The sequence below is a fragment of the Scophthalmus maximus genome, chromosome 2 (genome assembly GCF_022379125.1).
Source record: "Scophthalmus maximus strain ysfricsl-2021 chromosome 2, ASM2237912v1, whole genome shotgun sequence".
NCBI lineage: Eukaryota > Metazoa > Chordata > Actinopteri > Pleuronectiformes > Scophthalmidae > Scophthalmus > Scophthalmus maximus.
The window spans coordinates 6,495,273-6,520,921 of NC_061516.1; the positions used below are offsets into that span (position 1 = coordinate 6,495,273).

The following is a 25,649-nucleotide window of genomic DNA, read 5'->3' on the forward strand; positions in this document are numbered from 1 at the left end:
TCCGGGGCAAACATCAGCATCATGGGTAACATACATGTAATGTTGTACAAAGTTGGACATACATATAGGGTTTCATAACATATAGTGAAAGCTATTTATTTATCCAGTCCAAGATTCCGATCTTGTGATGTACGAGCAACGCCTCTAATCTTTCATGTTGAGGGAAATATTGAACTCAAAGAGCTTCAGTGATCTCTGCTCCAGAATGAATGATGAGTGATTAAGACTCGCTCTGGACCGATCACAAACCTTCTTTTGACCCCAGATTGTCTGCGGCAGATGATTATGCAGACGTCCGGACTGTCCACGATCATCAACTTCTGTGGCTTGAGCTCAGATAGAGAGCTCATCGATTCCAACCAAAACAGTATTGATCGAACGAACGCACATGGTGTCATCGACCATGAACAAGAGAAGAGATTGGTGTGACCTGAGCTCTGAAGGCGGGAAAAAGGTGAGGACACGGGCTTCATGTTGAAATTAAACTCCAGCTCTTAGACGGCCCGCAATTGTTAAAAGTTTAAATATGCATGGCTGCTGGGATAAAGCACAAACACACGCAGGCACTGCAGCACACTGACGTTTAACAAAAGATTCAAGCTAATGTGAACAGAACTATATGAAGAGCGACACAGACACATACAGATGCCAGATGAGTAAGAATGACAGTGAGGGAACAACGGCTGGATTAACTGAGGAGAATCAATCTGTTGTATTGACGTGGACACTGTTAATAACTGGTATCAACTACTTAGACCACAACAAACAAGAGCAACATCTGTTACCGTTAGAAGGAAAGATAGACTTCATGATGAAAACTTGACTAAAATATCTTATTTTCGTTGACTAAAAAAGAAAGCTAAAAAAACAAACCTGAATCAAACGCCTAAATCAATATTGCATAGAAGCGACCCAACATCGCCTGTCCCAGCAGATTCAATCTCATGTTCAACTCCCTCAGTAAAGTGCAGCTCTGAAGTCCTGCAGCGTCGTGTCCAGTAAACACACACATGATCCTTCACGTGAAATCAATACTGGGAAGGCAAAGGTCATTTACATCGTCTCTTCCAGTCCATTATTTCTTTCAGCATTGTACATGAATAGTTTCTCCTCCATCTTTGGTCTCAGTCCCTGATGTCACTGGACCCAAACAACAGATGGTGCATGACCTCTGATGATGACCTTTCCTAACTCTAGGCCTTCTACTGTCACTGGTCAAATATCACTATAAGGCTTTTGATTAAAATTGGTATTCATTCATCGACATTTCATTCTGTGTCACAGTCAAGTCCCACGGAACAAATGGAAAGTGATGCAGCTTCATCAGCCAATTCTTTCATGGATACATTTAGTCTATAAACAGGTATTATTGTGGATGGTGCATGAAAAGGGTTCAAATGGTTCATTGATTATCAAAATAGCTGCTTATCAACTTTCTGTGGACTGAGTGGTCTGAAGGTTGCAGCTCTACTGGGTGATTTTACCATCACTGTTCCTGCTTCGCGACTCAATGTCCATTTAGTTTAACTCTCAAAACAATGGGCCAACCGTCGTTTGCCGACAGAGTACAGCGATTAGCAATCTGTGCGTCTGCTTCATTCAGTCAACTGTGGCAACTCACCATGCAGCTCTCAATCCTGCGCTGTTCATCACTGCACTGTCTATATACTACTGTATCACAGTTATCCAACACTGAAGAGCTACAGACACCAACTAAACCATTCATGGATAATTCACAATAAATAAACTTGTTATGAACTTTAACTGAGTCACGTGACAATATCTTCGTAGTAGAATTCTGGCCTGTGATGGATCTGTGGTTTAGCGGGTGTGCCACCACACACACGCACAAGCGTCCCAAGCTTTGTGATTCCATGTTTGAACGGCTCCAATCACACACACACACACACACACACACACACACAAAAACAGGGCTTTAAAGGCCTGGACGGTCATTGTGAGTGAGACCTGCTGAGCTACACTACAGAGGACAGATGAGTGAGGCGACAGGGAGGCGAGAGCCAATCACTATCATCTTGTTCACGACTACACTGCACTACTCAGAGAAACTGGAAACAACACGGAGGATGGTGCGGTTCTCCACAATGTGTCTTTGATGAGGAACTGGGACATGAAGAATAAGACCATGTGAAGCCAATCACTGACATTGTTGGTGTACAGTCGGCAGAGCGTGTGTGAATGAACATGTTAAACACAAAACAACAGCTACTGATTCATGAGACACCGCCAACCACTCCGACGTGAAGCCAAGAGAAGAGCCGTAGCTTCTACCATCCATTGCTCTGGTCCTGCAGAACTTTCACACCACAAACAACAAAACGATAGTTAGTGTATGATTAGAAAAGGATCAACTTCCTCTGTGAAGGCCGTTCTGTGAGTACGATTAGAGAAGCCCCGTCAGCCACATAAGCCCGTTTAATACACTGGCATGTGCTCGGGTCTCATGAGATGAGGCAGAGGATTTGATGAACCAGACTACATTTGGGTTAGCATCAGGAGAGCTAATCTCACAGGCAGCACGGAGATGTGATGCTGCCAGGAAAAATCTGGAGTCAAACCACTTGACGTCAGGACTAGTGTACAGGATGGAGACGGAATTCTTCTGCTAAGATTCTAAGATTTGAACATTTTTCATTATTGAAGAGGAAAGAGAGAAGGGAGCTGCCGAAATGAAACAGAGGAATATACAAATATCCACAGTGGGAAGGGGAAATGCATCACTCCACTGTGAAGCATGACATGGAGGATCAAAATACCAACCGGGCACAGTGGGTGTTCTATCAATCTGTACATACTTGGTTGTTCTAAACATGTCGGAGACTTTCAGTGAGGTCAAAGAACTTCATGAAGGTTTTGTATCCAACGAACGACAGTTAGATTACCATGAGACTACGAGATTACCTGAGTGACCTGATCATAAAATATTATAGAACCTCCTCTCTTCAGTTCACCCCCAAAACAAACAGGCCTGATCCCTTGGAAAGTTACAGTTGATTGTCGACCCCCCATCCCCCTCCCAGGTGAAAAAGAAAATGAAGTTACGAGTGACTTGGCCTTTTATAAAATGTATTTAAGTGGACAGAATCTAATGCAGCACACAGGTGAAGAAGAGATGAGAGATGAATGACCTTGGAGCGGATTTAAAAGCTCTTGAGCTGAGCACTAAAACTTGTCTTGATAATTAGCAGACACAAATCTGACACGGTGCACCCTCACAACGCCCCCCGCGGGGTCAACGCGCTTATGAGAATAGTCTCTAAATTACCACATTAAAAAATTAGCTGGTTGCAGAGGCAGAAATGACATGCAAGTACATGCATATGAACTCTAATGGTTATTTATCGGTCTTTTAAATAGTGTTGGGCACTAAACAAAAAACGATTCAGGCAAAAATAAAATAACTCATTACCTGAGAGTGAATGTTGGTGAGAGGTAACGGAATATATCGAAATAGAGAGACAGGGACTAATTCGAGTCCATAAAGGTTTGATAATAACATTTTAGGAGTCACTGAAAGATCATCCGCCAATGTATCAGTATCAGAAATATTATAAACTCCATATCGGCTGGGCTCTAAAGATTACAGTATGAACTGTGCAAGCAGTACAGTAGTGATGACAAGTGTTAATCCTAAAGAGAGAGTGAAATTCTGACAGGGCTACCACTGGGTACTGGTACTGACTTCTTGGTGTGAGACCTCACCTGCCACCTACACACGTATGTTCAGCCTTTCCACTGCTTCTGCTCCTCTCATGCAGTCGCACAATAGTGGGGATACTTAGTACTGTGCTTGGAAAAAAAAGGAGCAGCTTGGCAATTGGCAGTGGAAAAATGTTTTTGAGGCAAAACCTCATTCATTTAAAAACAAATACCATTTGTAAAAAGACACTAAATGGAGGGGATGGATTTTTCCACTCCTTAACTTGAGCTGCATTTAAACAACTGTGGTCGACTGTGGTCACTGGGATGTAAGGTGAATCGATACCGTGACCTGGATGTTGACAGGTTTCTATGTTTGATGACTAAAGGGTGCATGACACTAGCCTTATTATTATTAGTTATCTGACAGTTACCTCACCAGTGACACACCTCTGTGTTAAATCAGCTGACACCAGTACGATAACCAGGAGAGGATCCTGTTTACTGTCAATATAATCTCAGGTTCTAAAGCAGAATAGTTTCTGAAGGCAAATGTGGATATTATTGTAACACTTATTACACAAATCTAGGCCTTTGTATAACTTGTGACGCTGCCACCGACAGGCAGACTGTCCATCTGCACAGCTAAGAGGATTTCCACAGAGCTGTTCCATTTTTGGGCCATTCTGGTCAATCCCCTTGAGATTTCTTTTTCAGATCTAAATGCGTTTTCCATTCAAATACAGCACAGCCATAGTAAATACATCAGGCGTCTGATTCCTGCATGTCCCCAGTTCCTGCTGGACCATGTGTCCAGTCTAATGAGGAGCGTACATGTAAAGGCCTGAACATTCGGGGTTCGATGGGGACGTTACAGTTGAAGCTAAATGATGCAACTGTTTCACCTTAAATTTACAGCTTCAAATCCATCGTGATGGTCCACTGACCAGGGAGGACAGTGCCTCCTTCATTTCCACTCTGTGCCCTCAATGCCTGTTCCTGCACTGTGTAACATGAAGCCTTGGTCACACTACACCATTTTACAGTCGCCGACAAGTTTTCCAGTTGCCGACAAAACCCCGAGAACTGAGCCAATCGGAGCTCAATCACTCACATAGTGATCACCGATCCCTATGCAGTCAGCAACCACCCCTCAGCCTATCAGAGCCCAGGATGTGGTGTGACATAAAAAGGTGTCAAGTGAGCATGATGTCACAGATGAACAGTCACCTCAAACTCAACTTACCTGGGGGCCGCTGGAGGTAAAGTCTGGGTCAGGCTGGGCCGCATCAAGTATTCAACAAGATGGCGGCGCCATTCAATTCTACGAAAGTTACTCACCATAAGGTACTCTATGGTAGCCCATAAGTGATAAAAAAGTGTGGCAGGGCGGGACGTGCACCGACTCAGCAAAAATGTGCGTTTGACAACAACGCGCGGGCCGCACTAATACTAAACTTTGATGTCAAGTACGGGGCCACAAAATATCATCCTGTGGGCCTCAATTGGCCCGCGGGCCGCGAGATTGAGGCCCCTGGTCTAGTGTGTGACCCTCTGTCGTCAGGCAGTTGTGTAGCGTGAACTCACATGGACTGCAAGGCTCCCGACCACAAGACAGCAAACAAGTCGTAAACTCAGCTTAACAGCCCTCAGTACGTCCAACAAGGCCCAGAATCAACCAACCGCCCAACGGACAGGGGCGGAGACAGCCCCTCCTCAGTGGAGGTGATGATGGTCAGCAGGTGAAGCTGCTCGAATCAGACCCAACAAGAGGAATGCCGAACTGCAGATCAGTAGAAAAGACGTAGAAGTCACTAAAAAGCAGCTTTCACCTGTTTGTTACAGCGACAGCACCTCAGGGTTGGGATCATGAGGAATATAAATCTATTAATAATTCAGTCATGAAAGTAAACAGTGAGAGAACAAACGAAGTTTCATCAAAAGCCGAATAAATGAAGGGGGAAGCTACAGACGTCCGCACCCACAAAGCAAATATTAGAACTCCCTGTTAACGACTCATTCAGCTCTTCAGTTACCTCATGGTTGTAAGACTAACCAAGTGACAGTAAAAGTACCAGAGCTGTTTTTGTTTCTGCACTTTTAAATACCCAGGCAGAGACGTATCATCCTACATCCACAGCTTTACTGGAAACTAACATTTTAATTTCAGTGCGGACTTGGCAGCAGCTGCACATTCTAATCACTTGGCTCTGACAGAAAAGAACAGACAGGAGAGAGCTGACCTCAGTGACGCGAGGGCTTCAGATTTCCTTATTAATGACCTGCCATGGAATATTTCTGCCTGAGTGACAAGTGTGTCGCAGTCACAGTGTGTGGAGAGGAGGGCCACGAAGGTGAGCAGCCCCCAGTGACAAACACTGGAAACTAATCCTCTGACCAAATGTGGCATCTCTCCTGTCAATGATCTCCGACGGCGTCCGCAACAACAGGAAGACACGCACCCACAAACCCGCGGCCCAGCGACGGGACGCTCGTCTTCATCACCTTCTCCACCGCTCTGATTAATGAGGCCGGGTCGGCTCGAATCAGGCTTTCACACCAGAAACGATCAAATCCAGAGTGCTTGCTGCTATTTAGTCCATTAATCGCAGACAGTTCATTTGATTTACCAAAGACATGAACAATAAACACCAGACAAAGTAGCTCAGTTAGTCAACCGTAGGCTGCCATCTATGATGTGATTCACACATGAATCATATTCAGATAAAAGCCAGATGAGATTTCAGCGCTCTACGATATACACACAGGCAGGAGAGAGGAAGAGGAAGGACGTTATTTAAAATAATTAAATGTGAGGGTCATCTGACAGAGTCTATGCATTAGTAGAAATTCTTATTAGTAAATGCTCTATTTGAAGAACAAGTTCAATTAACAGTTCGTTCAAATGTATCAATGTGCTGCGTGGCGCCACCCGAAGCTCAGGCCTCGTGAACAAGAACCAAAGTCCGCACATAAGTTTCAAAAGAACTTGAAAAAGTTTGAATAGCAACAAAACGCACTTGTGAGTGTGAGACTGCAGAGTTATGACTTCACATTCCAGACCAGCAGCGATTCAAAAATAGAGACAAGTGTGAAATATGCACAAAACGAGGCTCATTAAATCAGAGAGAAATAAAAACTAATGTGTACAGACACAACAGTGTCACAGTGAGTCATCTTTCCATCTGTTGGTGACGTCTTTGTGCCTGAAAGACTTATCAGAAACTTATTATTCTGCATTTCCACGGTGCATGAGTTGTTACTCCAGATCTGTACTTTGTTATTTTCATTGAGTTAGTCAATTCACAAGGGACATTAAAATGTGTTATTATGTCTCAAATGAGATCCTCCCCTCTGTCTGCGTGGCAACTTCCAAAGACTGAATCCAAAAGTTTGGGCTTCACCACACACACAGCACAGGTTTAAAGGGTAAATCCAGAGATTTATGTCCATGACCCCCCTAAATACAACACAGATTTTTCTCCGATTTGCTGCAGCTCCAGAATTTGTCTGCGAATGGGAAATCGGGCTTAAAATCGTGTAGTGTTCTTTCTGTCCATCTGTCCCTCTTTCTCTCTCCCTATTTCCTTGGTTCAGAACCAGTTTGTTTTATGGGATGTGCACATCTCACTTCTGGACTATAACACGGCTGTATCCACAGGCTGAGTTGCAGGTCATAGGAGTATTAGCTCCTGACACATCTTATTACTGATGCTTACGCTGATGCAAGAACTGCTGGTTCGTTCAGTTCACTGACGAACACATCTACACGTTTGTAATCTCATGGTACCACAAGCCGGAGGGGAACAGAGGAACAGAACCGTGCTGTTCTGAAGGGTTCCCACTGCAGCTGACCCTAACCAGCATGATATTGATCGGACTGACAGGCAGCGATGACCCTAATTCCTTCAGCAGTGCATATTCATGAGGTAATTTGGAGCTTTGCAGGAATTAGGCCATGACCAGGCAGTCTGCTTGGCATCCCAGTGACATGAGCATCTTTTGTTGTTCTCTTACAGCGGCAGTTGAGTACAAGGGCCACACCCAGCAGCATGCTTTAAAATGGAGGCATTGGTGAAAACAACATTAAACTTTAACTGGAGCTTCTAATCTCAGGGTGTATTTATCATCTGATAAATGAACTACAGTCCCACATAATTGGAATGGGGAATTTTAGATTAGGCCAGGATTCCATATTGATGTTCACCCCGCCTCAGCCCACTGGAGTGGGCCAGGCGGCCGCTCGCCATCCCATGTGTGACAGCTCTTTTAAAACACGGCCTCGTCGTGCCCGTCGTCAGATGCCTCAAGTGGTCTGTCGTCGTCCTCCGGAGACTGGATGTCAGCAGAGTGACCTTGTTAATTCAGCTCACCTTTGTAAGATGAATACTGAGTGCGTCTTCCACGGGAAGGTGTTGGGTATCACCACCAGCTCTGCAGTCAGTGTGTCGTTCAGTCATCAAAGTGCCCTCGAGCAGATAGACTGTAGAGAACAATGGACAAAGTCACTGGCTCTGGACAGTGAAGCCAATGCAAGTGCATTTAAGCCTAAACTATTTTCTCAAATGACCAGCAGAGGGAGACTGCACTGGTTGTGGGGCACTGGATATGTCTCACACTTACAAAACGCCTTCCAGGAGAGGAGGAGCAGAGCAGGATCTCAGTGAAGACAACATCAGGGACAACGCCTGGAATCCAAAACTAGGTCTCAGTTCAGAGAAGAATTTGAGTTCAAAGTTCTTTTTTGATTAACATTTTATAACAGTATCTAGGAAAGAACACAAGAAAAGTCCCCCAAATTCATCTTAGATTTAACATCACCCAGTGTTAATGTCAGGAATATTATTTATTTATTAACGCTGACCTGAATACCTTGATGTTTTGACCATTGCCATGGTGAAAGACATCTAAATCAGTACACAGTGTGTCTGAATTTGTGTTAGGCCGACAAATAAAAGAACACCAGCGGGATGTTGATAAAAAAAGAAGAGTCTGCAATAACTTCCTGTTCGGACGACTGAAAACTGTGAAGAACAGCTGCTGTGCAGTGAAACCTACACGTTAATCACGTATCGTTCTGTAGTCCAGTTCATGTCGCCCTCTCCCGCTGGTGTTAGTTCTCATGTGTTGTGAGGAACGGGGGTGTGTCGAGCAGGGGGAGGAAATATGATCCAGACAAAGACAGAGAAGAGAACACTATTCATCATGTGGGATATGACCCCATCAGGATGGAGATACCTGGACTCCGAGTATCGGCCGATACCAGTGCATTTGAAGAAAAAAGAACCTATATAACATATTTCAACGGCTGTATGTAACTAACCCTGTATGTTAGTGATGGTTGCCATCACTGTCGTTTTAACAGTAACAGTATCAAACAGCAGCAACAGCAACTTTAAAAAAACTCAATAAATATAGGATCAATTAACCATTCTTTTTAAAAACTGTAGTAATAAAAACCTTTAGTCTGAATCTTTCACAGCAATGGTGTAAATCAACGATACGTTTGTGGGACTCTTCAGAGTGACATGTTCTCTGTTCTGTCTAACGCTACACTACCGGACATCATTTCTTCTTTCTCGCTCTAAAAACAGTACTCGTCAGTGACAGAACAGTGCAACTGCTGTTTCGGAGCAAAGAACTGTGGGAAACTACTTTAAAGTCACGGCGTTGGATCAGTTAACACATTTGTCTACTCACCGATCCGACATTTTCGTCAGTATCGAACGCATTTTCTATACTGGCATCGGAAGTAAGTTAGTAAGTCAATGTTCTGTAGCAGGACACTGACTGAGAATAAGTCAAGATTCATAGTTTGAACCAATAAGATACTGACGGGCGTCTAGTTTTAACACCATAGATGACCTTGACCTTAATGCACCCAGACAACATGACACCCATCAACCTAATTATTGGAATGAGGAAGGACGGGGGGTTGAAAGTGGGAGGCCCACCAACGCTCAGTGAACAAACTATTGTGACCCAGTAGATAACTCTGCTGTAGGGCCCCCCAGGGCTTTGAAGCATCCTGGACCACAAGAGCTCGTCCTGGAAAACATGAAATCAGGCTACAGAGAGAAAACAGGAGGAGCTAAATACAGACACATGGGCAGATGACATGACGAGGACAAATCTCCTCTGAACCAAGACTAACACGTATATTCACTCAGGATCGAGTCTCAGACTCGACATGTGACTCTGTGAAGGTACGAACCAAACAAACATGTTCAGGTTTAACACTTTACATTTTTGTGTTTCAATAAAAGCAATTTTAAAAACACCACAAAGAACCCTGAGGTCCTCATGAAGAACCCGACAGGTCGGCCATGTCTGGTTACAGCAGCCAACCAGAAACATATCTGAAAGAATACTTAAAGAACAAAAGATGTTTGATCACAGAGAAGAGCCACATCTTGATTTGTCAATATGTGAAAGTAAGGCGCATGACATGTTTCAATCTGGAGCCTGGATTACTGTACGCACTTTTTATGACCAAGGATCTCAAGTGAGCTTCCTCGTTATTCTGTTGCACTTCTTGAAAAGTTGCTGGATTGTCGGCTACAGGTATTTTTTTTATTAGTTGTGCCTAATGTCAAAAAAAGAATTCAAAAGGGCTTCTCTTAACTCAGCTGCTTCTCCACTAACCTTCTGATCCTGTGGTTCCAACGCTTTGTTTGCAGGGCCGCCCTTTGGCATGTGAAATGTTTTTTTAATCGCCCACCCACGTGAACATGCTGTCAGACATGTCCTTTGCTTGCAAACTCCAATAGAATTTATTTAAAACATTGTCTGTGATAATTAATCATGACTTACTGAAAAAACTAACATACAAGTCACTTAAAGGGGCAGTACGCGATTCTCAAGCAATACACGTTTTGTAAAAATCAGCTCATATTTCCTCACCGTCCGCCAACAACAACGACGAGAGAAACAAGCTTTCTCCAAACTCGCGTACTGCCCCTTTAAGAATGGAAGCATTAAAAGTGACTATATGCAGCATGAATGAAACGCATTAAAATGCGACGTCGACGTGAAGTCACGTCAACTTCTTTAAGTAACAGCATTTCTTATTTTGAACAGATGTTCTCTCTCGTCGCCTTCCTGCAGGGATGGACTGGGACTTAAACATGTCAGAAGAAAAGATATGAATATGTGTCAGGGGGAGGCTTCAAACTCACAACCTTTGGTACATGAGACAGTGACGCTTCACTCAGTGCCTGTTATCACGTCATCTGACGTGTCCGTCTACAAACTGCCCAGCGCAGCACTCGACTGGCTGACCACCGCTACACAGACAACAAAACCAATCATGTAAGAATGAATTTCTCAAGTATGTCACTTAAACTGTGTCTTTTCGTTTCATTCACATGTTTCTCTCTGCTGCCTCTGTTCGGTGCTGACCAGATGTCGCCTGTGGATCGGTCGTGTTTGTGTTTATCTGCGTTCAGGCAGACGTTCATTCCGGTGGGATGACGCAGCCCTCTTCACACATTAGAAAGGGAAAGGTGTGCTGACGAAGCAGGGGAGGCAACAAGGGTCCTCATCCAAAACGATGCAGCGTTATGCGACAAAAAAAAAAAATCGGCTCCAGTTCAACTTATTGAGGAAATTAAAAATGACGTCATCCAGCAAGTCGCTGCATTGGCCAGTTACATGCGAGCCCAGCCCAGACTGGAAAGACCACAGTTTCATCATCACATCACTCCAGCAACTCTTCTCACAGAAAACCTCCAGAGACAAATCTCTGAGCTCCGGAACCTTCCAGTGCTCTCTGGATGCGTTCAGCATCTTGTCACAACGATCTGTTGCAATTCAACAGCAAGTTCAACTCTCAGCTTCATGGCTTCTATCAACCTTTCCAAGAAGTTTCACACAACTTGCTGCCAACAAAGTCCTGAATGAGGACTCCTGATCTCATTATCCTCCGCTGGTCCATTGTGGGAAAACCCTGGCAACTCTCGAATCAGCGGCTGTGTCAATGCCAGGATTGTTTACGGGGGAATGGAATCTCCTCTGGGAATGTCACGGCATCCTGGGAGGCCTGCGCCGTCACCGAGCTCGGAGCGAGGTGCGTTTTCACACTGAGGACGGAGAGTGTGTGTCTCTGTGGGACAAGGCCCAAGGACAGCAGCGTATGCATTGTGCATAGTTAATGAACATGCGGAAGGGCCTCACAATGGACGCTCGGCCCCGCAAAATGCGTCAGTATCCAAGTCTGCGGGTCAGAGGTCACGTCTGGCTTTGTGCGCTGCCGCCGAGGACGGAGACAAACAAGGAGACCTTTGAGAGCGACGGAGGTTCCATGTACACAACAAGGAAACAAAAGAAACCAGTTGGTTGCATAACAGGAGGAAGAGAACAGTAAGGCAACACACCGTGGTGAATTTAAATGCACACTTCACATGGTAGTCCTGCCAATAAGAAGTGGTTCTATTCCTTTTTATTGGATAAAACTGATTCACCTCGTCCAGACAAATGTACAGATGTGGCATGATCTGAAAGCACATCAAGATGAAGCTTTATTATAGGGGAGATTTGAGGCCATTCATTAGCATGTGAACAGAATAAGTCTAATCTTTAGGTGATGCAGAGTCAACTCCCTGTTGTGAAAGAAAGATGACGACAGACTGTTTACTGGAAGAAATCACCACACACCCGGCGCAACAACCACGGAGCGGCAGGTCGACACACAAAACGGAAATATTAGAAAATCCCAAGCAAAACTGTCGAGCCAGCAGTGAGGTCGCATCGGGACCCGCAGCCTGGGACCGTGACCACATCACGGCCGGCAAAATTTAGGAACAAGTTAAGCTCTGACTGTATCTTATTCCCAAATATAGTTTCACATTTCAACCTTTGGAATCTGACTATTCTAATGGGACAGTTCACATGTTGCATACATAGGCAACATCCTGTTTCTCAGGCCTGGTGCCTCTGTTCTCAGGCCATCACATTTACACAAACATACACAATCCAACTCACCCTGAGACATGAATGTCTGAACCAAATTCCACTGCAGACAATTCACTAAACTTCAACCAGCTGGTGGCATTATATGTAGTTATTACTCCCCTCCAAACGTAATAGAATGTAAAGTGGAAATTCAGGCTGCTTCGTCAGGTTTACTTTACGTGACCTCTAGATAAAACCTCAGCTCAGACTCCGACAGCGTCGCTTGTGTGACAAATGTGCTGCAGTCTCCAAGATTTACAAGTACAAATACTCGTCCCGTCTATCTGTTGAGATATGGCTAATCCTGAAGTTACCATGGCAGTAAATCTGAAGGGATTCAGTCTTATCTATAACACCGCACAGCGTGTTGTTCCTGCAGCTGCAGCTGGACGTCCAATCCTGGAACAGCAGCAGCATGAGCTCCGCTCTTTTGCTCACATCTAGTACCTTGGATATGTTAAATGGTTTTAATCTGACATATGAACAGTGGGCACAAATCATCAGCTAAGAACACAATACTTATCGTCAGTGTAGTTGCAGCATCAGTGTGCGTGAAGGATGGCTTGAAGAAGAACTGATGAAAGAAGTGGACGAGAGTCTCTGACCCCCTGATGCTCATGTCTACTGATGTCCTGATGCAGAACAACGACGTATCACTGACACGATAACTGCCTGAACATTATATGACTGGTCTCACATTCATAACGACCAGCGTCCCACTGGTCTCAGATCAGATTCCATCAGAAAGAATCAGAGAACAGGTCAGTCCACTGTGACCACTCCCTGTGTAAATCTCTCCTTCAGATTAGAAACCACTTTGCTCTGTGGTCGTACATGTCTGACCTAATGACACCAGACACTACGATAATATTACGATGAAGCCTATGAGAAGAGAGAAACTGTATCACACTGGCTGAAGTGAACATCAAGCACTGACAAGCCAGGAATGTGAGCAGGGTTGAACCGATGCAGAGAAGATATAAGAATTAGCTTCACACAATAGAAAAGCTGACTGGAGCAGACATGTTCTCTCCTTGAAGACAGACCTCGCTGAACCGTGACCCTGACGGCAAAACACGAACAAGACACCACTTGAACTGCTCCAACCGATACTGTCACATGGTGACGAGGACTGATATTTAACACTTGGTCCTCCTGAGAAAACTATGATCTCAGTGTTTCGCTGGGTACACTTTGTGGTGTAGCTACTTTGGATGTGCATGATGTGCATGATCCATATGATCCATATCATACACATGATCCATATCATACACATGATGTGCATGATCCATATGATCCATATCATACACATGATCCATATCATACACATGATCCATATCATACAAATGATCCATATCATACACATGATGTGCATGATCCATATGATCCATATCATACACATGATCCATATCATTCACATGATCCATATGATCCATATCATACACATGATCTACATGATCCATATGATTCATTGTGGGATTCAGGGACTGGGATGAGGCAGTGGGTAGCTCTCAGACCCTGTTGATTATATCTGAATCAGCATTTCCAATGGAATCATTGAAAAGAGAGAGATTCTGGTGGAGTCAGCGTGTCTGTGTCCACTCACACAGCAGACACGTGTCTCAGTGAAGAAGAGAAAGTTGAGGGACCGTTCAGTCAGCAGACGTGACGTCATCACCACAGCTTCGAGACCCACGCGGTCACTTTTCATCACCGTGAACCACACGGTGCTGAAAACTACATCATCATCATCCTCATCATCCCCCGATCCAACATGATAACATCATCATCATCATCAGATCCAACACATCTCTACTACACATTCGACTGGTCTGTAGCTCACACACGGACTTGTGGTCGTGGTCACAGCAGGTCACGTGACCGCGTTCGAGGGCAGTTGATGTTCACACATGAGCACGAGACTGCTGTGTGTGTGTGTGTGTGTGTGTGTGTGTGTGTGAGAGAGAGAAATGGACCATTTAATAAACCTGAATAAAATTCCAGGAGACGGACTGTCGCTCCCTCCCCACACACACACACACACACACACACACACACACACACACACACACACAATACACACGCGCGCCGACTGCCGCCAGACAATCGACACCGTCTGGTCCCTAAACGCGGTCTCAGCTCTGCCCGACGTGGTCCAACGGGAGCGGGACAGAGGGCCGAGCCCACGGGTCCGGAGCCCACGGGTCTGGAGCCCACGGGTCCGGAGCCCACGGGCGAGCAGTAAAGTTGCAGTACCTGTGTCTTTGTGGCGGGGGCCGCGGGGGTCGCTGACCGCCGACGGTGGCCGGGATGAGCCTAGCTTTCGCTGTCTCCGTCTGGCGCCTCGCCGCTGGTCGGTGCCGTCGGTTCCGTCCTCATCGCAGACACCAAGTATGTGAGAGACGGTCCACTCGGTGTCCGGGAGGAAGGACGAGGCTCCGGTGGTTCAGCAGCCTGAAGAAGATGAGGCTCCTCCGGGACACCAGCGTGCTCGCTCTCTCTCTCACTCTCTCTCTCTCTCTCTCTCTGCTGTTCTCTGGTCTCACCCGGGGGGTACAACCCGACACAGCCCACCGTCGCTCAGCGGATTCACTCACTCTCTGAACTTCCTCCTGACTGAGCCAGTCTGTCTCTGGGTCGCGGGTCGGTTCTTCTTCTTTGTCCGGGACAGAGAGTCGCACCGCGGGGCTCGGTCCTCTGACTGGGACCGACTGGAGCGGAGGAGCGGCTCTCTGTGGGCCGCCTTCACGGGCCGTCGGAAATATGACACACGGCCAACTCACTACCAGAGAACAGGAGGGAGAACGTATTTCATTAAAGACTTACTTTAAAATGACTCATGAGCATTTGTCTCCTGACAATGCTGCGACATAAAACAATATTACATCTACTTACAATAAATACAAAATATATTTATGAAGATGGTCAACTAATGTTGACTGCATTAACTACAGCTGATGCAGTGACCAGCCATCACAACCTTCAATATGAACTGACAAACCAGAGCTGGAGGTGTTTGATGAAATAAAAACAAGGCTGTAGTCTGTCAGGAACCGTCCAGATACAACAGACATCGATCCTGTGTAGTCGTGTTTAACATGATGGGATGTAAAAGTTTTAACTCCACTCCTACAAACTCTGTTCATTTTGACCCACAACAGAATTGTTAGTTGACCTAAATACAGCAGAGTCCACACTGTTAGTGTCATTAACATGTGAGAGGAGTTTGAGCTGCAAACAGATACTGTACAGAGGCAGAGTGACCTCTGTCACAGAGGACGGTCCAGTGCAGCACAAGTGTCTCATACGACGGTCCAGTGTCTCAGAGGACGGTCCAGTGCAGCACCAGTGTCTCAGACGACGGTCCAGTGCAGCACCAGTGTCACAGGGGACGGTCCAGTGTCTCAGAGGACGGTCCAGTGCAGCACCAGTGTCTCAGACGACAGTCCAATGCAGCACCAGTGACTCAGACGACGGTCCAGTGTCTCAGAGGACGGTCCAGTGCAGCACCAGTGTCTCAGACGACAGTCCAGTGCAGCACCAGTGACTCAGACGACGGTCCAGTGCAGCACAAGTGTCTCAGACGACGGTCCAGTGCAGCACCAGTGACTCAGAGGACCATCACACACAAGTTATTCAGGTTCTCTGATCAAAAAGCTGCAGTCGGAGCAGGACAGAAAGTAAAGGAGAAGACTGGAGTCTCCTAATGTCCAGTATGAGCTGGAGGAACGATTACGGAAAGCAAAACCAGCTCAATCATTCATATACCGCCTGTTGGAGAAACAGTGAACCATCCTCTGATGTTTACTGTCCTTCAGGCATGTTGTCAGGGCAAAGATCAATCAATCAATTTTTATTTGTATAGCGACAAATCACAACATATATGATCTCAACAATATTACAGATAAAGACAACAGTTCCGCAATGAGCAGCTCTGAGACTTTGGACAGAAAAAACTCTGTCTAACAGAACCAGAACATCTGCTGGGACTGAGAGAAAACAGTTGTATAACCGCTGCTTTAATCTCTACCTGACTTATACTTATAATTAGAGAAATAATAATGGCACTAATAGATGCCATGTTGTAAATAATAATAATAATAATAATAATAATAATAATAATAATGACAGGTTTGGATCCTGCAGCTCTGGAGTCAGAGATACACTAGGAGAGAGAGAGAACACAGAGTTAGTGACACGTAATGTAAATACATGGTAGAGAGAGAGATGCATGATGGGAGTTCCCCCAGCAGTCTGGGCCTATAGCAGCATCACTAAGAGATGGTTCAGCTCTAACTATAATCTTGATCAAAGAGGAAGTATCCCTCAATACTGACAAAGCACATTCTTCACATAAGAATGTTACAATATCTTTCCTACTTAATCTATTCAGCTGCTCGAGCTTCACTCCGTTGGTCGGAGCAGTTTTATCAGAGCTGAAGACTCCTCACATTTAGTTCTGAGGTCGAAACAGAAGCTTTTTCTTTGAGATCTAAATTACAGATGTAATAACTGGTACAAATATCTAACAAGTCCAATCTGTTACCCTTTAAGTAAAAATCACTCAAATCAGTTATATATGTATATGTTAGAGTTTGTGATATTAGATTTGCCCCCCAAAATCTGGTTTATCCAGAAACTTGATCCAAACCTGCCCCCTGGTGACGACAGTCGGTGTCACACTGTGAATCCACTCTAGTCCTCAATGTGACATTTACTGAACGATAAATGTTCCGTGGTGCAATTCAACTTGAATTTCCATATCCAGAGCAATCATTTGTTATTGGTTGTGATTCCAGTGAGTTGAGGAGACGTCTGGCTGATGAGGAGCAGAGGAACAGAGAATAAAAACAGCGTTGTTCACTTTCTCCCTTTAATGCAAAGTAAAACAGGAATATAGAAAATGATTCAAATCAACATTTTTAGACAGGAAGGTAAAATATGACAAGAACATAAAAAAAGGAGGGAGTTGCATTTACATTGTGCATTTATATTATTCTGTACATTTCATCACTCTTTTTCATTTTAATCTCGGTTTAGTCTCGATCACAAACGGGGTTAGTTTAGCTACTGCGTGTCTGTACTGGCAGAAAATCAAATAAAAGCCACATCAAAATTAAATCACGTACTGTAAATCATTACAAAGTTGCTTTGGGTGTCTAGTACGTTACGTGTAACCACCAACATGTAGTACACTGAATTAGACAGGGGAATAATGGAGAGTACATTCTATTTGATTTAGAGACTATATTAAAAGGAAGATGCTCCGAGGAGGGTGGTCTGAAATGTTTGTGGTGACGATCACGTCTCTACCCGGAGTTTAAGTTCTATTATTTAGTAAGTACACTTTGTTCTTGAGACTGCTTTTCTTTTCGCCTACATTCACCTGATTACGTGTTGGGATGTTCTACCATGAGGCCGTGAGTCTAGGTAAGGTCGGTCACTTCCTGTTATGTCTCTGAAGATTTATGAACTTCAGTCATAATGCTCACTTTGTGCCTCTCTGGGTGAATTTGTGTCTAATGGACAACTTCCGTTCTATCTACAATCAACTGCTCTGTGTTCCGTCTGAACTCAGCAAAGTTTATTCACAACTTTAAAGGGACAGTGAGAGATTCTAAAGCAATACACGTTTCGTAAAACGCTAAGAGACGTGCTGGCGGGCAACACTGAAACTCTGTGGTCAGCGAGTCCGACTCACGTACCCGAGGTCACGGGTTCGCAGCCCGGCCAGAGCAGAGGAGAGACAAGCTCTCTCCAGAATCACTTACTGCCCCATTTAACCCCCCGAGGAGCATCACGGAGCCGTAGTGCTGCAGGAGTTCTCGTGAACAGAATGCAGAGGCTGTTAATACTTTGCAAATAACAACTGTACCATTTTCATTTTAGGATTGAAATCAGGACTGTTTTGAGAAACTAGGGAGGACGGTGCTGCAAAAAATTAAAGGGATATTTCATTTTTTGGATCACACTTTGATAACTCTGCGGAGTCAAACTCAAGGTTCAGCTCCCCCCCTCCCCTCCCCACACTAATCATTTCCATACAGTCTCTTAATATACGCTAAGTCTTACCAGAGAATGCAGAGTGATTTCTACCACCTCCTCTACATGAATGTGTATAAAAATGTTCCTGTGGGCTCAGATCAGCTCCTCAGCTGCTGCTGCCGCTTGTGTCACTGGTTACCTGAACAGCAGTGAGTGACAGTTTACTAAAAAGTTAAACCTCTCTAACAAGAAAAGTATGGAACATAAAAAAATGTCTACATCTTAAATGAAACACCGTGGTAGAACATACGCTTGTGAAGCAGAAGGACAACGTGAGGGCTTCACACTCTGAACTTTCTGGTGAGCACTTGGTTTGTTCACCATGTCACGAAACTAAATAAAGGAAGCAGTCCTTTAACTCCATTATTCAGACCGGTGCACGAACAAACCTGATTATTTATTGTTTAAAAAATAGTTTGTGAATTTCAATCAAGTGCTACATGACTGAGTCTGACTCATATTTACATTTAAATCATTTGAAACCACCTTCACTCTCATTTGAACTCTTCAGCTCCTCAATATCTCGTATTGAGCTGAAACGTTTTGGCACAAAACTAACTCACCTACAGGCTGAGTCAGGGGTCAGGACTCATCTCATCTCTGACAGCAGTGGGTTTTGTTCCTGTGCTCAGGTGTAACACTGTCTACATCAGAGAGGAACTCAGACTCTACTCCTGAAGCCTTTTCATGAGTCCAGTGAGTTCATGATCAGCATGGAGCAGAACAACACAGAAAGAGATTATAGTGCAAATATGAGAAGCGTCAGAGACTGTGACCGCGATGGAAGAAAAGATGGGATCAGTTTGTGAGAAGCAGCAGCGGCTTCACCTGACGCTGACCCACAACTAACATGTCAAGTTCAGGTTCAAAAATAAACACTTTGCAGCCATGCTTATTTCTGATGAGAGTCTTGGAATGTAGGAAAACATTTTTTGCATCGTCCCATACAAATAAGTTTGATGACGTTTTACATTTAAACCAAATGAGAGGAGCAGTTTCGCAGCAGAGCAAATGGCAGGAACATAATCTTGAATGAATTCATGTCACATGAATGATGTACTGTAAGAAATATTTTTAACAAACCTACTGTATGACTACAGTTTCTGCACAGCGCAATCGTCCAGCCAGGTGTGCAGTTTGAATGAAAAACACCCGCGGTGGCTCTGCCACGCCCCACATCCACACACGTGTGAGTCAAGGTCATACAGTGTCTGTGATCTGATAGGTCAAGTCTGCCTCGCTATTTTATTTTGGGTTGTTTTAATGACACTGTCTAATCGGCCTTCGTGTAGTAAGGTGGGTTGAACAAACACTGTACTTGCAACTACAGCCTTAGTCCCTTGATAAACACATTGTCATATCTCACACACACACACACACACACACACACACACACACACACACACACACACACACACACACACACACACACACACACACACACACACACACACACACACACACACACACACACACACACACACACACACACACACACACACACACACACACACACACACAGTGCAACATGATATTCACATTCAGACACTGCTGACGGTTTCTGCACTGTGTTCACTCAGACACTCACAACGCGGCAGGTGAATTGCATGCTGGGATTTAGCTGTCGTCGTCTTCTTCGTTGCTCTGGGCCTGGGCCTTCTCCGGGTTGGAGGATCCTTCGAAGCGCTGGGAGGCGATGACCGCTTGGTGAGACATGCTCTTCCTCACGATGTCACCTTTCCTCCACAGTGTGATCTCCTGCAACATTACAACACAACACATACAGTGACGCACAAGGATATATGATGATATAAAGGAAGGTGGTCATATTGAACCCTGCTAAGACAAACTGTGGTTTTAGAAATGACCAAAGAGCAGTCAAATGAGAACGACTAGTTTTGTGACATGGTTTCAGTAAAATTATCTGCACATGAATGAATGTACAGCTGGTTCCCTACATCCTGTCAGAGAGCTGTCAGGATGGTCAACAGTCCAAACCTACGGGTTCTAATAAAGTAACCTGAACCTGACTAAAGATGGAGCTTCAGTCTTCAGCAGGCTGGAGTAGCAGCACACTGGAAACTGGCAACAGGGGAAATCAGCACATAATCCCCATAAAACTGCAACATGTCCATTTTACACGTGGAGGGAATAAAACTAGAAGGGCACTCAGTAGAGCACATAACTCCACCAAGATGCAACAGTCGCTCTTACATTCAATCAAGCCACAACAGATTCCACACCCTCATGGATATCAGTCCCCTAAAGAGGCCTGATCCATGCTTCAGTGTGATAACACACTCCTTTGAAACATGTAACGTCCCATCCTCCCAAGTTTCATGGAAGCACATTGAGTTGTTTTGTAACAAACCCATGGGACCGCGCGTGAACATTCATCTGTCCATCACTACAGTGTGTTAGTGGGGAGGTGGCAGGAAGGCGTGGTTACCTGTGGACAGAGCCAACCTGGTTCCACCAGTCATCCTGCAAAGCTAAGCTAAGCTACCTAGTTGCTGGTGGCAGCCTCATAGTGGACTGACCGACACAAGAGTGGTATTGACCCTCTTGTGTATTTACACGATACAAACCAGAGTGAATCTCTAGTGCGATGTGTTCACCTGCTGTTTGAAGTAGCGTCTCTCCTCCTCGTCGATGAGCACGAGGTTGAGGTAGTACCGCACAGAGAACTTCTTGTTAATGTCCCTCATGGTGGGCGTCATCTCGTAGCCCGCCAGAAACAGCCTGATGGGGATGGACTCTCCTGCAGCACAGGACAGGAGGTCAGGAGGTCAGGAGGTCAGGAGGTCAGGAGCAGATCAAGTGTGAACTCAGGTCATTACCCCCCTTCTCATTACCTCTGACTGGGGCACCATCCATGATCTCGTACTTGGCTATGGTGTCGTTCTCGTGGTAGACGTTGGGTCCTGTGCCGGTCGTCTCCCTCTTGATGATATCGATCTCCATGTGTCGGATCTTAATCCTCACCAGCAGAAAGTAGATCTTCCCCACAATCACATCTTTTATGTGATACCTGCAAGCAAACAGACCAATCTGTCAAACCAGACACACACTCCATTGATATTGTCGTGGTTTATTCTATGATCAAATCATACTTTGATTTGTTGTACTCAAACTCTATATGGAGACAGTCCTCGATGCCCACTTCCATCTTGATGGAGGAGTTGAGCTCAGGGTAGGAACTGAGTGTGTGGACCACAATGTCCAGCTCTTTGCTGAGGTCGTTCATTCTGCGGCTCACTGTCGCCCGCAGGAAGTAGCTGGAAGCAGAAGCAGAAATGAGCTCAGGAGACGTTACGTGGCAGTGAAACAAGACTACAGCTCAATGTGCTCTGGAAACAATGAAAGATGTGATCTGGAACAGAAAGACCAACTGATATTGTGAGATATTCTATTTAGCAGCTGGTGTTGGGGTTATCCAGGGTTGCGGTTAGTGTCATCTTTAGGACTGAGTGGAACACTGTCAGAGTGGCTGGTTCACAGACATTGTGGAATCATCATCACAGACATCAGACATCTTCTCTCTGCTCGTGTCTGTTGACATGACGCGTCACTTAACAGACGTCACATGATTCCTTGCTCTCACTGGTTGTAGGTCTTTCCAATAGCGTCCGGAGGCATTTTGCTCTGCGGCCGTTGGTAACGTCTCTTAAAAATTGGAAAATGAACCGAGAGGTTCCAGAATCCAGACTTGTGTATCAGTCTGGATTCTGAGAGTATTAGTGTGTCTATGCCAGGGTCACTTGAGGCCACATAACACACAGACAACAGATTGGTATCGTTCCTCTCATCTAACTCTCGACAAGAAAACAAACACGTGCATTTCCCATAATTTCCAACAATTTTTTTTGACCTATTACGTTAATTAATATGCTATTGTGTTAATGTTTACATTTAACCATGTGACATGCTAACTCGGACACTGGTATGTTAACATAACTATAGCTAACAATAAAATAAGGATGTTTGAATGCGTAAAGGTACCATGACAATGTACGAGTCCTGATCTGAAAACACATCTGCCGTTTCTTTACCTGGCGACATCACATCAGTTACGAGATGCCGTCAGCTGATTGGAGGGATTCATCAAAACCAGTTATTCAGGACTTATTTGGGAATTTGTTTTGCCTTTCCGCATGAATGTTGCTATGATCTATCATGAATGGAGCTATTTAAAAAGATGTGATGAACTCCTACCAACTGTAAAACGCAAAGGCGTCACTCACCGTAACTTGACGTTCTGCCCGGTGTAAGACTCGTAGGGTTTCTCCACGTGCGTGAACTCAAAGTCGAAGGTCTGCGACTGAGTGAGCTCCCCTGGCCGAGCCAAGTCTTTGACCAGAGACACAAACTCGTGGTGGTTTCCTCTGTCGTAGTACAGCTCTGGAGAAAGACACATGAATCACCTCACATCAGGGGAGCAGTTTCATATCGGGACTCATTGAGGGGACTGACAGCTGCAGACAGCCGTGGACATTGTGTGAGTGGTACGACGATGAAGACCCGAGGCCTGGCCTCATTCGGAGACGGATGGCGGTGAGAAGAAGAAAAGGGGAACGCGATGCATTGATGACAGGGGTCAAGGGAGAGGAACTTCTTACCACTGCTGCAACACGCGCTTCATCATGAGGTAAACTATAAAGACCGCATTCTTATGAGCTATGAAAGATTTTGTGTGTCTTTGAATGACGCAAGAGAACTTAATTCGTTATAGAGGCCTGACACTACGCCGACTCCATCTTGACGACAAGAGGACTTACTGGTGACAGGACTACTGGCCTGAAGACCCATCAGGTCCATCCTCATCAGCCTCCTGCCCTCGATCAACGCTCTCCACAACTCGGACGGTTCCTCTTCTTCTTATCTGTCACCGGTGCACTCCTATCGGTCACCAGCACACATGCAGACTGCAGCTGGTGGAGGCGGCGCTCGTTGGAAATACATATTTGACCAGATCGCAGTGACAACATGGTGCAAATGAAGCATGCATCCCCATCAAAGTTCTCCTGCTTCTTCCAAGACACTTCTCCACAGTTTTGAGCATGTTATCTGTCCACGCAGTACAAGTCGATCGTGCACTTCTTAGTCTACAAAGTACCCACAAGCTGCCAGCTGACTGCATGCTGAGTAATCTATAATGAATACTCGTCGGGGGCAGGGACCTGGTCTCCAGTGAGGAGAGTTCACAACCTGCAGCCAACGTGCGTACGTCCGGACGACTGCGGCTCCGACCCCACACGGGACCGCGGACCCGACCGGGCTGTGAGGCGGCTCCGACCCCACACGGGACCGCGGACCCGACCGGGCTGTGAGGCGGCTCCGACCCCACGGGACCGGCAGCTAGCCAATAGCTGGCGTGTCAGCTGACGTTAGCTTGCACCTCCGTGCGTCACGAGACCCGGCGCTTCACACGGACACTCGTCCTGACGGCCCGGTGCTCGGCTCTGCTCGGGTCTCCTCGGCTCTGCTCGGCTCTGCCCGGTTCTGGCCGGTGCAGTGACTCGGTGACAGGAGCGCAGTGACTGTGCTCCGCGCCTGTAGCTAACCACACCGCCCCCCCCCCCCCCCCCCCCCCCGCCCCCCTCGGGCCCGCCGCCGCTCACCGATCTGTCCGACGAACTCGATCTTGATGCCGTTGTGCTCGAGCCTCTTGCCCGGGTACTTGAGCGTCACGTTGACTTTGCCCGCCACCGTCTCTCCGTCGTAGAAGAGGAAATACTTGTCCTTCCGGCCGTCCTCGCTCTTGTGCTCAGCCTTCTTCCTCGTCTCGGCGTCATTCAGGACGATGTCGATGTCCGCACTCTGCCCGAAGCCGAAGAAGCTCATTGCCGCTGCTCAGTGAGGCTCCGTCCCTGAGGCCGGAGGAGGAACGAGTCTCAGAACCGCGGAGAACCAGAGAACCACAGAGAACAACCTCCGGATTATTCAGGAGTTCCACTTACAACCGGCCCACTGCGCATGCGTCGACAGTCATGTGACGCAAACCTTGGGTTTTTTTTAATCCTTTTTAAAAAAAATCTTTTTATCAACGTCTGATGTGAAATGTCCCTCTGATAAAGTAACATGAATATGTGGTCCAGTGTGACGATGTGAAATACTGTTTTTGTCCCGCGCAAAAACAGTTCTGCGCTTCTTTGTTGCAGTAGCAACAGGCGGAAGTGATGAGACTGTTGCTCCCAGGGGCGCTCCTCTTGGTGAGGGGCCCCAAGTCGGCTCTGTTCTGGGCCCCCCACGTTACTTACCTTTCTTTTCCTTTCACACATGCAAATTATTCAATTACATTGCATTAATTTATCGAGATTTATCTATATTTAGGTGTGAAGCAGATGTATTGCAAATCCATAAACCAACGTGCTGATTGTTCACTGAAACTTACCGGGGAAATACTTGAAGAAATGAAGATGAATGAGTAAAGAGTGTTTATGAAAGGTATGCTGAAAGGACAGTTGTTTTGGTAATATTCAATTGAAACTACTGTTTCTGACATTTTCCAGCATCATCACATTTCTCTTAATGTTTTCATCTCAACATGTGACAGCCTGTTGTACCAGTTTTGAGCAGCAGAGGTCAGGAGTGCTCAATGTGAATAGGACCACACACACGCATTCTGTTGTGTCGGCAGTTGTCATAGTAACAGTAAATGCATCTGAATATCGCTGTTAACATTTATAGTCAAAGGATTATTCCCCCTCAGAGCCACAGAGAGACGTGTGCTGGCAGCGCTGCTCCGCCAGGGGGCAGAGCTCGTCAGTGCAGAGGCTGTCTCTCTCTTTTTCTGCTTAAGCTCTTGATGTTTTGTGCCATTATTCAGTATCTCAAATTTCTATGTCACAATAAGTATTTCTTTTGTTCATCTTTTCACCCTAGATTTTAATTTTTGAAAGGTTGGAAACCTTCTGAAAACGTCACTTCCAACAAGTGCACAGCTTGTATTGTAATTAAACTTTTTAATTTTAAAATATCAACCAACTATG

At 45.6% G+C, this 25,649-nt stretch overlaps 2 protein-coding genes across 8 annotated transcripts in view; both read right to left on the reverse strand.

The window, feature by feature from the left end:
• Positions 1–15,345, reverse strand: part of arhgap32b (Rho GTPase activating protein 32b) — a 69,539-nt gene extending 54,194 nt beyond the window's left edge. For 4 of the 7 annotated variants that reach the window (XM_047329208.1, XM_047329204.1, XM_047329203.1 and 1 more), the window contains exons 1-2: positions 8,284–8,324; positions 8,034–8,143 (exon numbers count right to left, since the gene is read on the reverse strand). The gene's annotated coding sequence lies outside the window, so the exon portion shown is untranslated. Of the gene's footprint in view, positions 1–8,033; positions 8,144–8,283; positions 8,325–14,868 lie in introns of those variants that run through there. The other 3 variants (XM_047329200.1, XM_035625797.2, XM_035625793.2) reach the window with 3 other exon arrangements.
• Positions 15,346–17,467: 2,122 nt separating this feature from the next.
• On the reverse strand, positions 17,468–24,642 carry vps26bl (vacuolar protein sorting 26 homolog B, like). Its single transcript, XM_035625805.2, has 6 exons — positions 24,279–24,642; positions 22,902–23,058; positions 21,771–21,935; positions 21,513–21,688; positions 21,276–21,418; positions 17,468–20,415 (listed from the first exon to the last, which is right to left on the reverse strand). The coding sequence occupies exons 1-6, from the start codon at positions 24,499–24,501 to the stop codon at positions 20,275–20,277; spliced, it is 1,005 nt and encodes a 334-aa protein (XP_035481698.1). The 5' UTR covers positions 24,502–24,642; the 3' UTR covers positions 17,468–20,274.
• Between the last annotated feature and the right edge of the window lie 1,007 nt (positions 24,643–25,649).

What these genes read in the sequence shown, in the direction of transcription:
- vps26bl (XM_035625805.2), bottom strand. Translation starts at nt 24,501, where the DNA reads ATGAGCTTCTTCGGCTTCGGGCAGAGTGCGGACATCGACATCGTCCTG. An exon ending in CGAGTTCGTCGGACAGATCG is followed by an intron (nt 23,059 to 24,278) that starts GTGAGCGGCGGC and finishes GTCTTTCTCCAG; the next exon opens with AGCTGTACTACGACAGAGGA. An exon ending in TTTGAGTACAACAAATCAAA is followed by an intron (nt 21,689 to 21,770) that starts GTATGATTTGAT and finishes GTTTGCTTGCAG; the next exon opens with GTATCACATAAAAGATGTGA.